Below are 12,564 nucleotides of genomic sequence, written 5' to 3'. Positions count from 1 at the left end.
AGGACACAAGGGGGGAAAATTCCAGAAGAAGGGCACATCTCTTTCTTTTCTACAGTTCGTTCTCACCTTCTCAACTCCTAGTAAAATGTCTCGTTTTCAGGTTCTGTAAATCCTGCTAGTCTCAGGCAAAATTATGCTCCAGGAGTCTCAAATTTTCTTATTTCATATGAGTCTTTCTTTAGTAGACTTCTCAATTTTTCTATTCATTACAAGTAAAAGCCTGTTGATCTTAATCAGCCAGGAAACTTATCTGTCTGGCAAATGACATATGTATAAAGATAATCATCAATGTCATGAGTTAACCCATTTCAACTGCCTATTCAGAGCATGCAGCAAGAGGAAATCCACCAAGTCGCAATATAACAATATTCTTTACTCCTGGATAGCTCAGTTAATGAAAAAATGGACACGGAAAATAGTAGGAGAGCAAATCTTTCTCTCCCACAAGAGCCGTCCAGGTAGGTATAGGGTATTATTTTTTTCTACTCTCAGTCACTTAGCAGCAGGGGAAGTCATAGTCACAGTGCTTAGGAGATGAAACTTTATTGATTTAGGCATGGATTCATCTAGTTTAATTAATATATTGGGTATGAGGAAGCTACTTGCCGTACTTTCCAAGAGATTCTCTCTCCCTGAAGAGGAACATTTTTACTCAGCTTGTAAAGTGGAAGTAACAGATTTTCTCACATTAGAAGCTCATTTTCTGGGTATGAGACAGGAGAGTTCATACTAGGTATGTAGATCTCTTGCTCTGTGTCTGATATGTGCTGCGGGACACATACCCTTCACACATGCTTTTGTAAATACTTTATAAAATAACCTGCTTCTTGGTTGGTCTTTATGATCCATAAGCTGTGGGATGCTTCTTTGAAGATGAAAATAGTAAGAGTCCCATCTAGCCATTCAAAGTCATCCCTTCATTGCATTCTGTGTACATGAAGTTGGGGTTTGTTACTGACATAATATATTCAGATACATTTCTATGTTAAAAGGATTGTGAGATGCATAGGTAACTGTGTTTATTTTCAGTTTTACTTATCAACATAGATGAATGAGAAAGAACTTGAAAGTAACACTGGATTAAGAATAGGAAAATTTGGCATGGATTTTGCTCCATTTTGTCCCATCTAATCACTTGGATAGCGTTCAGGTGTTCTTGGTCACTTACTTGGATGCTCTGAGCTTTAGTTTCTTAGTGATTACAATGAAGATTTGAGTTACAGGATGGCTTTGAAAAAATAAACAAAACTCCCCTTTCTGTCAGTCGAGGATGTTGCACAGGGAGTTAGAGAATGTTCTTATGATTGAATTGCTTTTAAATTTCACAGTGTGCCTGCATTTGAAGTCTTGGCAGTATCTCCCCAGGAAGAATCTTCAGGCGGACTACCGAAGTCGGCCTCATCCCCACCACAGCATACGTGGCTGACAGTTTTGAAAAAAGAGCAGGAGTTCCTGGGGGTGAGTGAGCCTCCTCCAACTTTGACTAGAGTTAGGGTTGGGTCTAGAAAAGAATACTGAGTTGCATCAACTGTTTTCCCACTTGGATTCATGAGAGGTGGCAGGTCCTCTAAAAAACATGGTAGATAAAGAGTTGATACTAACTGGGCCCTTTTGGGAACAGAGAAGCATTTCCTCAAAAAGACTTTAAATTGCTAGGATGAGAATGGCCAATAGGAGTGAAGGATTCATCATCTTTATCATTACTTAGATGTAAAGAACAATTACTGATGTTCAACATGACTACATACGTAAAGGCGCATGGAGAAAGTATTGGCCATCCATGCATTAGGTAGTGCTTGTATCAATTCCTATAGTGGCCAGGGTATCCTGGAAAATCTTACGTGTGGATCACCTTCTCAGGACAGTCTAGGACACTAAAGCAGTTTCTCATGTTCGGCCTCTATTATTAAAAAATGATACAATCTTGGGAAAATATTTTGATTTTCATGAAATTCATGTGTTTTTCTATAGGTAACACAAATTCTGATTGGTATGATATGCCTGTGTTTTGGAACAGTTGTCTGCTCTGTACTTGATATTTCACACATTGAGGGAGACATTTTTTCATCATTTAAAGCAGGTTATCCATTCTGGGGAGCCATATTTGTGAGTATATATCTATAATAGTTTCTGAAATAACACTGAACATAGGTCTCTCTCTTGCTAAGAACTAACCAGTTATTTCCAGTATTAAGATGATATTTATAATTCCTAACATAGATATGCTCATTAACAACAACAAAACATTCTTTTTATAATTAACGTTGGGTTAAACATTTAGCCCACAGTTTTATCCGATGAGAAACCTGAATCTAATTCAAGTTAAATGACTTGCCTAAGGGACACTTGGCTGATAGTAACTGAACCTAAACTTTCAGAATCCAACTCCAAGAACATACCTCTAGCACTATTCATCAATAAAGTTAGATGATAACTACATATGGCTTTATCTGTCATCTAAAAATAATAACAGAGGCTGAGCACGGTGGCTCACGCCTATAATCCCAGCACTTTGGGAGGCTGAGGTGGGTGGATCACCTGAGGTTAGGAGTTCGAGACCAGCCTGGCCAACATGGTGAAACCTCGTCTCTACTAAATATAAAAAATTAGCTGAGTGTGATAGTGCATGACTGTAATCCCAGCTACTTGAGAGGCTGAGGCAGGAGACTTGTTTGAACCTGGGAGGCAGAGGTTGCAGTGAGCGGAGATTGAGCCATTGCACTCCAGCCTGGGCAATAAGAGCAAAAGTCTGTCTCAAAATAATAATAATAGAAAATAAAGTTTTCTTCATGAAAAATGAGGAAAGAGATTGCTGGGGTGAGAAAAATTAAAATCAATGGGCACATGGTGACCTTCCATGCCCTAGAAACTTTTAGGTATTTTTCTCGTGGTATCTCTTTTACTCATTGTTCTATGTGGAAAAACAGGTGGATGAGTGAGATAATAAGGTATCTAACTTTTTAAAGGTCTAATTGACGTATAATAAATTGCAAGTATTTCAGGCGTACAATTTGCTAACCTTTGACACACATAGACACACACGAAAACATCACCACATTAATGCAATGTATGTATCCATCATTTCCGAAAGCTTCCCTGTATATCTTTGTAATTCTTTCTTCCTCCCTCCACTCCTTCTCCTCTCATCCCCAAGAAACCATTGATCTGCTTTCTGTGAATATAAATTAACTTGCATTTTTTATATAAGTATGTTCTCTTTACTGTTTGTCTTCCTTCGCCGCACAGTTATTTTGAGATTATTCATGTTTTTTCATTATATCGATACTTCATTCATGAGAATATATTTTAATTCTAAACTATATCACATTCACTGTGCATTCTGCTAAATCCTTAGTGCTCAGATGACTTGTTCAGGACTCTCCTTGAACCTCTACTTCTGTTATCATTGAAACTTGTCTCTACTGTCTTTTTATTTCAAACACAGCTTATTAGGTGTCTCTCAACCCATCAAACTCACAATCTGAGTCTTTAGGAGATTGCTTTGAATTTGTGCTATTGACTTATATTTATATCAAATATGTAAATGTTTGGTAAAAATATCATCATGTACATTTTCATAATTACTCTATATTCACATGATACATGCCAAACTCTGGAAATATGCATGCCACAAACACATGTTTCTTGCCTAGAGGAGCTGATGGAAGATGAACATACAAATAGACAATTGCAATAGAATGAGAGTGGTGGTCTAACAGATTCATGCCCCTGATGTTGCTGGACGTTGCTGCTCCAAGAGTAACCCCTGCATTGTCAGGGTTAGCATCTCCTGGGAGTCTCATGTAAATGAAGAATTTCATGCCCCATCCAGGACCTAATGAATAAGAATCTGCATTTTAGCAAGACCCTCACATGATTCATATACACTTCTTTTTCTTTTAGACGGAGTCTCACTCTTTTCGCCCAGGCTGGAGTGCAGTGGCATGATCTTGGCTCACTGCAACCTCCACCTCCCGGGTTCAAGCAATTCTCCTGTCTCAGCCTCCCTAATAGCTGGGACTGCAGGCACAGGCCACCATGCCTGGCTAATTTTTGTATTTTTAGTAGAGACGGGGTTTTGCCATATTCGTCAGGCTGGTCTCGAAATCCTGACCTCAGGTGATCCCCCCACCTCGGCCTCCCAAAGTGCTGGGATTACAGACATGAGCCACTACACCCAGGCTTATTCGTACACACATTTACTTTTGAGGAGCACTCTACAGAAACTAAGAATAAGGAAATACTGGGTTCACAGGTGACATTACTAAGTAACTTTATCAAGTACCCCAAATTGTACCTATGTTTGGAAGATGAGGTTAAAAAGGACACATTGAAAACAAGAAACTCATTGTGGCTCTTTTTTTCCTCCTTTTTGAACAGTTTTCTATTTCTGGAATTTTGTCAATTTTATCTGAAAGGAGAAATGCAACATATCTGGTGAGTTGCCTGTTTCTGTCTTTGTTCCTCTTTGAAAAGGTAAGAAGAATGGAGTTTGAGGAGTCTTAAGGGAAACATGTCTTTGTCTCCTGTATTACTAGTGGATGTAGATATATGACTTTGTTTCAATCTATTTTGTGTTCTGGGGCTTTTTGCAACAGAAGTTGGATATAATCAGTAGAAACATAAATTGCACCATTTAACATACAATGAAGTTTATGTTTACCTTGATGCTCGTTCTAAAAAAAAAAGTGTCCCCACACTGGCATTGTCCTTGTAGGTATATTCACATGATCAAATAAATAATTAGTTTTCAATTAAGAAGAAGAATTGAGGAAAGACCGTATGTGTCCATGTGGTTCCTGAATGCAGTCCAGCGAGAAAGAAATATATGCTCATTAAACAATGTGGCCATTTTCACGGCTTCCCTTTTTAACCAAAATTTGGAAGCAATGTGGAATTTACTGAATGCATCCAGCCCTGAAATGAAGATAGGTTTATTGAATGTGCCAGTAAGTGCAGGCCCAGGTCTGAGTGTTCCTTATTATCATCAGGCGAGAGGAAGCCTGGGAGCAAACACTGCCAGCAGCATAGCTGGGGCAACAGGAATTACCATCCTGATCATCAACCTGAAGAAGAGCTCGGCTTATATCCACATCCACAGTTGCCAGAAATATTTTGGGACCGAAAAGTGCTTTATGGCTTCCTTTTCCGCTGTATGTATTATTTTGTGTGGGAAGACTAAGATTCTGGGTCCTAATGTAAGTAAGAAGCCCTCTTTTCTTGTTCCATAAACACCATCCTTTTCTGTAACTTCCATTACATGGTATAGTGTTCTGTAAGTTCACACAGTCCAGGGAGATGCTGGCTGCCCGCTCCCCTCAACCCAGGCAAATTCCTTGGGGTTAAAGTTACCTACTACAAGTAACCATCTCTGGGTTTTCCTGTGTCTCTCTCTCTCTCTCTCTCTCTGTGTGTGTGTGTGTGTGTGTGTGTGTGTGTGTGTGTGTGTGTGTCACTTTAGAAGGACTGGTCAGATGATGGGGAGATGAAAGCAGGAGATGCTATAAGAAAATAAACTTTTGGGGCACCTACCATGTGACTCTTTGTTTATCGTTTGTTGCTGTTCAATAGGAAATGGTAGTGTTGATGCTGTTTCTCACCATTCTGGGACTTGGTAGTGCTCTGTCACTCACCATCTATGGAGCTGGGGAAGAACTCAAAGGAAATAAGGTAGGTAGAAGCCTGATATAAAATCCTGAATGACGGGTTAAAGAATTGGAGCTTTATTCCTTAAAAATACGGGCTGGGTTTTCTGAAACATTTCTTCCAGAAAATAGTTTCTCCAAGTTTTATTATTTTGGTTTCCAAATCTCACATTTTAAATCACATTTTATACTCATAAGTAGCACACATTTCATAGTATATCCCTCTGAATGAGGGTTGGGAAAATAGGATCTGTATAATGTTAGAAAATATGGATGCCTTAAAGTGTGTGGAGCATGAGAGACAAATGTGCAGGAGGCTTGTGAGGAAACCACCCAGGTATCTGGCCTTGTTTTCTGCCCCAGAAGTAGCCGCCTATTCCTGTTTCTGTTTTTTTTTTTTTTTTTTTGAGACGGAGTCTCGCTCTATAGCCCAGGCTGGAGTGCAGTGACCGAATCTCAGCTCACTGCAAGCTCCGCCTCCCCGGTTTAACGCCATTCTCCTGCCTCAGCCTCCTGAGTAGCTGGGACTACAGGCTCCCGCCACCTCGCCGGGCTAGTTTTTTGTATTTTTTTTTTGTAGAGACGGGGTTTCACCATGTTAGCCAGGATGGTCTCCATCTCCTGACCTTGGGATCCGCCCATCTCGGCCTCCCAAAGTCCTGGGATTACAGGCTTGAGCCACCGTGCCCGGCCTCCTGTTTCTGTTTTATTCCTTTATTTCTTGACTTTTCCTTTCCAACTTGCTCTAAAACCTCAATATTCTTTCCTTTCTGATTCATGACTACCAACTGTTTCCACTTGCCTCACCAGTCCATTATACCTTTGATGAGAACCACTAGCACCTGGTGCTCACGTACTTGCCCAGGTCTGATGGATGAAACATACTCTCTCCACCTGTCCACTTTCCTGAGGCATTTAAGTCTAGCCACTTTTAAAAATCACTCTCCTCCAGGCTGGGCACAGTGGCTCACGCCTATAATCCCAGCACTTTGTGAGGCCGAGGAGGGTGGATCATTTGAAGTCAGGAGTTCGAAACCAGCCTGGCCAAATGGCGAAACCAAATCTCTACTAAAAAATACAACAAAACAAAACAACAACAATGAAAACAAAAAAGGAAACATTAGCCCAGCGTGTTGGCAGGTTCCTGAGGTTTCAGCTCCCCAGGAGGCTGATGAAGGATAATCGCTTCAGCCCAAGAGGTGGAGGTTAAGTGAGCCGAGATCATGCCACTGCACCCCAGCCTGGGTGACAGAGCCAGACTTGGTCTTAAAAAAAAAAAAAAGAAAAAAAGTAGCCAGGCCAGTGGCTCATGCCTATAATCCCAGCACTTGGGGAGGCTAAAGCTGGAGAATCATTTGAGGTCACGAACTGGAGACCAGCCTGGCCAACATGGTGAAACCCCGTTTCTACTAAAAATACAAAACTTAGCAGGGCATGGGGATGCACGCCTATAATTTCAGCTACTCATGAGGCTGAAGCAGGAGAATTGCTTGAACCCGGGAGGCAGAAGTTGCAGTGAGCCGAGATCGTGGCCACCGCACTCCAGCCTGGGTGACATAGTGAGACTCCGTCTCAAAAGAAAAAAAAAAAAAATCACTCTCTTCCAAAGATAGATAAATAAGACTGCAAATATACTAAGGAATAACCTCACCAACTTGTCATCGACTGACATGATTTCTTTTGGGCCCACTTAGCCAGCCAGTCTGGTTTGGTTTTCTGGAACTGAAAGAAATAATTAGAGAGTAATGACAGAGAGTGTGAGAGTCAGAAAGACAAAAGTAGATGAGATAAGTCTCTTGAGCAAGACTTCTAGGGATGGGAAATTTGTGGTGATTGATATGAAATGATTTTTCCCTTATCAGGTTCCAGATGATCGTGTTTATGAAGAATTAAACATATATTCAGCTATTTACAGTGAGTTGGAAGATCGAGGGGAAATGTCTCCTCCCACTGATTCATAAGAATCACATGTCCAGAACACTCTGATTCACAGCCAAGAATTCAGAAGGCCAAGGTCTTGTTAAGGGGCTACTGGAAAAATTTCTATTCTCTCCACAGCCTGCCAATTTTACATTAGATTTATTTGCCAGATGAGAATATTTTGTTTTTGTTGCTTCTGTTCCCCTTAATATTCTCCTTCCATTTGTAGATATGATAGACTCCTATTTTTCTTGTTTTATATTATTACTTCACACACCTCTCTGCTGGAAAGTCAACATGTAATAAGCAAGATTTAACTGTTTGATTATAACTGTGCAAATACAGAACACAAGAAGGCTGGCTGAAAGTTGAGTTAAACTTTGACAGTTTCATAATATTTGGTTCTTATGGTTTTTTTTTTTTTTTTTTTTTTTTAGCATTCCTAATAGTTACAGTTGGGCATGGTTTGTACCACCCACCCATACCCACACAGTCACACACACATATATATAACTTACACTATATATAACTTTCTATGCAAATATTTTACCACCAGTCAATAATACATTCTTGCAATGTATTGCATGAAGTTTTATAAAAATCTGTATAATTGCCTAAATCACCAGCACATTCACTGGCATGGTATTATTAGATAATGTTTGCAGATTGATAAGTAGGAAGTGGGGAATTTTATTAAGTTACCCATTGTCTGGGGAGGTAGATAGGTAAAAACAGGGAAATTGTAAGTGGGGAGATCATTTAGTGAGACATTTGTGAAAAAAAGAAGAATAAATTAAGAGCTGAGCTGAAATAAAGTGAGTGGAAATGGAAATAATGGTTATATCTAAAACGTGTAGAAAAAGAGGAACTGGTAGACTTTGTTAACAAATTAAAGAATAAAGTTAGACAAGCAACTGGTTGACTAATACATTAAGTGTTTGAGTCTAAGATGAAAGGAGAACACTGGTTATGTTGAAAAAAATGATAAAAAGGACTAGGCACGGAGGCTCACGCCTGTAATTCCAGCACTTCGGGAGGCCAAGGCAGGCAGATCACGAGGTCAGGAGTTTGAGACCAGCCTGGCCGACATAGTGAAACCCCATCTCTACTAAAAATACAAAAAAAATTAGCTGGTAGGGTGGCGGGCATCTGTAGTCCCAGCCACTTGGGAGGCTGAGGCAGGAGAATTGCTTGAACCCAGGAGACAGAGGCTGCAGTGAGCCTAAATTGTGCCAGTGCACTCCAGCCTGGGTGACAATGGGAGACTCCATCTCAAAAAAAGAAAAAGATAAAGATAAAAAGTCAGAAATATGAAAAGTGGAGGAAGAGTACAACTAGACCTAAATTAAGCTCATTTTTAGACTTTCATTTTGGGGAGACAAAGGGAAATGCAGCCATCGAGGGCCTGATGACATTCAATACAGAATTCTGGTAAAGATAAAATTTGACAGAGGTTTAGTGTCATTATAGGAGAAATCATTATTAAATGAAGCAAGTTAACACTGTAAGAGAATTATTTTAAGATAGAGGTGAAGCTAAGTTAAACTTCACATGCCTATAAATGGAGGGAAAAACTAAGGATAAAAATCTAGAATAGAAGATACAATAGGCCGGGCGCAGTGGCTCACGCCTGTAATCCCAGCACTTTGGGAGGCGGAGGCGGGCGGATCACGAGGTCGGGAGATTGAGACCATCCTGGCTAACACAGTGAAACCCTGTCTCTACTAAATATACAAAAAAATTAGCCGTGTCTGGTGGCGGGCACCTGTAGTCTCAGCTACTCAGGAGGCTGAGGCGGGAGAATGGCGTGAACCCGGGAGGCGGAGCTTGCAGTGAGCCGAGATCGCACCACTGCACTCCAGCCTGGGCGACAGAGCCAGACTCAGTCTCAAAAAAAAAAAAAAAAAAAAAAAAAAAAATACAATAATTAGTCATAAACATGCATTGTGAAACCGTAGAGAACAGGTAGCCCAAAATAGAGAAAGATTAGATAAAGAGACAATAAGTAACCGTCAGAGACAGTATCTGTAGGCCTGGGCAGGAGAAAAGTCCGCAGTGATAAGCAATCCACTTAAGGCATGAATATGGGGCAGAGAAAATAGCAATAGTGAATGAATGCAGAAGGTGCTGAGAAATTCCACACACGAGTATCGTGATGAGTAAATTAATAAAACATTTGCAAAGACCTTTAGAGACAGAGAATGGGGGCATATGTGAGAAATAAGATAGTTGATTATGAATAGAAGGTAGTGAAGAAAAGCAAGCGAAGAAAAAATTCTGTTTATAAAAGAAGGAAAAGATCGTTTGTGTTTTTAGCCTAGGAGTCCTGTAGAATGACTGAAAAAAATCAGTCTGAGAATATTAGTCACAATTAATGAAATAATTAATTACATTTTATGTATTGAGGATGCCAAGATTAAAAGGTGACAGACAGGTAGATGTTAATTTCACTAGATTATGTAAGTGATCATGACAATCACACAACAGATAATTAAGTGACTTGGTATGCTTTATTTAATTGTAGGGCCTGAGGTTTTCCATTCTCATTTTTCTAAAATAAAATTTTGTTTCTCCAACTTTGACAGCAGAATAAAAAACCCTACCCTTTCACTGTGTATCATGCTGAGCTGCCTCTCTACTCTTGATCATCTGTGGGTATTAATTACATCCCTTCCATGGCATGGACGTTCACATACAGACACTTAAACCTGGTTTACCAGAACCTCTAGGAGTGGATCCAATCTATCTTTACAGTTGTATAGTATTTCTCTTTCATTTCACCCAATTTATATTTTCATCATTGACTACATATTTCTTATACGCAACACACAATTTATGAATTTTTTCTCAAGATCTAACTGAGAGTTTTCCCACCCTGCCTGCCATTTATAGTATGCCCACCTCAGGCAGACACAGAGCACAATGCTGGGGTTCTCTTCACATTATCACTGCCCCAAATTGTCTTTCTAAATTTCAACTTCAAGGTCATCTTCTCCATGAAGACCACTGAACGCACACCTTTTCATCCAGCCTTAATTTCTCCCTCCATAACTACTCTATCCCACGATGCAGTATTGTATCATTAATTATTAGTGTGCTTGTGATCTCCTTATGTATTCTCAATTGCCTGTATTTGTGCAATAAATTGGAATAATGTAACTTGATTTCTTATCTGTTTGTGTTGGCATACAAGATTGAGGGACTTATCAAAGATAATGGGGAACTAAGGCATCAATAAAATGATGCCAAAGACTGAGAGTGGTTTCTGAAGTCCTCCTTTTCATCAGCCCTTTATCAAACAGAACACTCTATAAACAACCCATAGCCAGAAAACAGAATGTAGGAACAATCACCAACCATCTTTTGTCAATAATTGATGGAATAGAGTTGAAAGGAAACTGGAGCATGAGTCACATTTGACCAGTCAGTCCTCACTTTTACTTACTTGCTATGTAAACTTGAGAAAGTTTTTTCTCCTTGTGAACCTCAGGTTCTACATCTGAAAATGAGAAATTTGGAACAAAAGATTCCCAACTGGTCTTTCTGTTCCTATATTCTGTAATTTTTAAATATTTAGAATTTTTGGTAATCACAATTACCAAGTTTGTGGTTGAGATAGCAACAGCAATCAGAACTATTTGGTGGACATATTTTCAAAGGAGCAGCTCTCCACTTGGGGTAAAGAAGTATGTGGTGTAGCAAGACACCTGGAACAATAATATTTCTCTAAATCCCTCTGACAAATGCTAATCAAAGTGTGTTTTTTTCCTAAAAATTTTTCTTAGAAATAAAATTTCCCATATTATTCCCATTATAGGTAAATAATAGGTAATAATTCTTGCTATAGACATGGATCTACTTATATAAACAACTAATGAAACAGGGTACCATATTTTTAATTGTAACTTGATTTAGAGTGTTGGGGTAAATATATATATCCAAGAGGTGTGAGGGTCCCTTGTCAGTATCTCTCTGTGTTACATGAGTATTTCTCTCCACTGAAAAACCTCTGTTCACTCCACAAATAGTTAAGTGAGCTGAACTTATATCTCCAAATAGCTTCTATCTGGGAGTTCCAGCATTGTATTTTATCTTAGTTTTTTGTTTGTTTGTTTTTTAAATGAATATATTAAACATAACTACTTTAAATACATTTTGAATGTTCAAAAATCATTTAGCCCAGTTTCTAGAATGATGAATGGAACCTATTTTTAAATTTATAGACATTGATGTGTAATCCTGAACTTGAAATTAGGAAAAGAGACACTGTCAGCTTCTCAGGAACGTTTGGCAATATTCACCTATCCCTTAACTCTGGTTGGAAAAAGTGGGCTTAAGACCCTGGGTAAGATCAGGGAATGTAATTATTAGTAACCTTCACATAGACTACTTCCAGATAAATTGAACTGTAAAATCATATATTACAAAATGATATTATCTTGTCCTAAAAAGGCAGAGAAGCAGATGGAAAGAGGCTCTAGGGAAAATGGTATCAGATGAGTTTTGGGAAACCTTTAAAAACATATCAACTTTCTTCATCAGTGAGAAATATCTTAACCCACCATATCTGCCTATCGGAAGGGAACTGGTTGAAAAACAGCACAAGAGGCTCAATCTGTAAAAAACAGAAAGAAAAGAGAGAGCCAAGATCAATTTTTGGCTCTCACAGTAAACAGTGCATAAAAGGTGCCCAGAGAAAACAGCTCATCTCCTCTCGTTATTTGGTGGCCCTATATAACATTTTTGGATTGGAATCTGCTTTGTGCTGCTGTAAGGCCTTGTCCTGGGGATAGATTTAGGCTGGGCAGAAGAAGGACTGGCGATTAGTCTATATGAGATTGTTAAGAGTGGTTTCCTACATGGTATGCTATTGTTCAATGATTTTTTTTTTTTTTTTTTAGAGACAAGTGATCTAGGATAGACAATGGTGCTGCAATGTTTTGCCATTCATAAATAAATTGATATTCTATCTAACATGATTCTATGGATATGGCAATAG

At 39.1% G+C, this 12,564-nt stretch overlaps 1 protein-coding gene across 1 annotated transcript; it reads left to right on the top strand.

Moving 5' to 3' along the window:
- The first annotated feature begins 322 nt into the window (after window positions 1–322).
- On the top strand, window positions 323–9,139 carry MS4A2 (membrane spanning 4-domains A2). The gene is made up of 7 exons (XM_005577736.5): window positions 323–458; window positions 1,329–1,458; window positions 1,972–2,106; window positions 4,381–4,437; window positions 4,992–5,153; window positions 5,572–5,670; window positions 7,508–9,139. Exons 1-7 carry the CDS (start codon window positions 403–405, stop codon window positions 7,604–7,606), a joined length of 738 nt encoding a protein of 245 aa, XP_005577793.1. The 5' UTR covers window positions 323–402; the 3' UTR covers window positions 7,607–9,139.
- The last annotated feature ends 3,425 nt before the right edge of the window (window positions 9,140–12,564 follow it).

This window comes from Macaca fascicularis, chromosome 14 (genome assembly GCF_037993035.2).
Source record: "Macaca fascicularis isolate 582-1 chromosome 14, T2T-MFA8v1.1".
Lineage (NCBI taxonomy): Eukaryota > Metazoa > Chordata > Mammalia > Primates > Cercopithecidae > Macaca > Macaca fascicularis.
Note: the sequence above shows the minus strand (reverse complement) of the source record. Positions and strands in the feature narration are given on the sequence as shown.

What these genes read in the sequence shown, in the direction of transcription:
- MS4A2 (XM_005577736.5), top strand. Translation starts at nt 403, where the DNA reads ATGGACACGGAAAATAGTAGGAGAGCAAATCTTTCTCTCCCACAAGAG. An exon ending in CTCCCACAAGAGCCGTCCAG is followed by an intron (nt 459 to 1,328) that starts GTAGGTATAGGG and finishes TAAATTTCACAG; the next exon opens with TGTGCCTGCATTTGAAGTCT. An exon ending in AAGAACTCAAAGGAAATAAG is followed by an intron (nt 5,671 to 7,507) that starts GTAGGTAGAAGC and finishes TTCCCTTATCAG; the next exon opens with GTTCCAGATGATCGTGTTTA.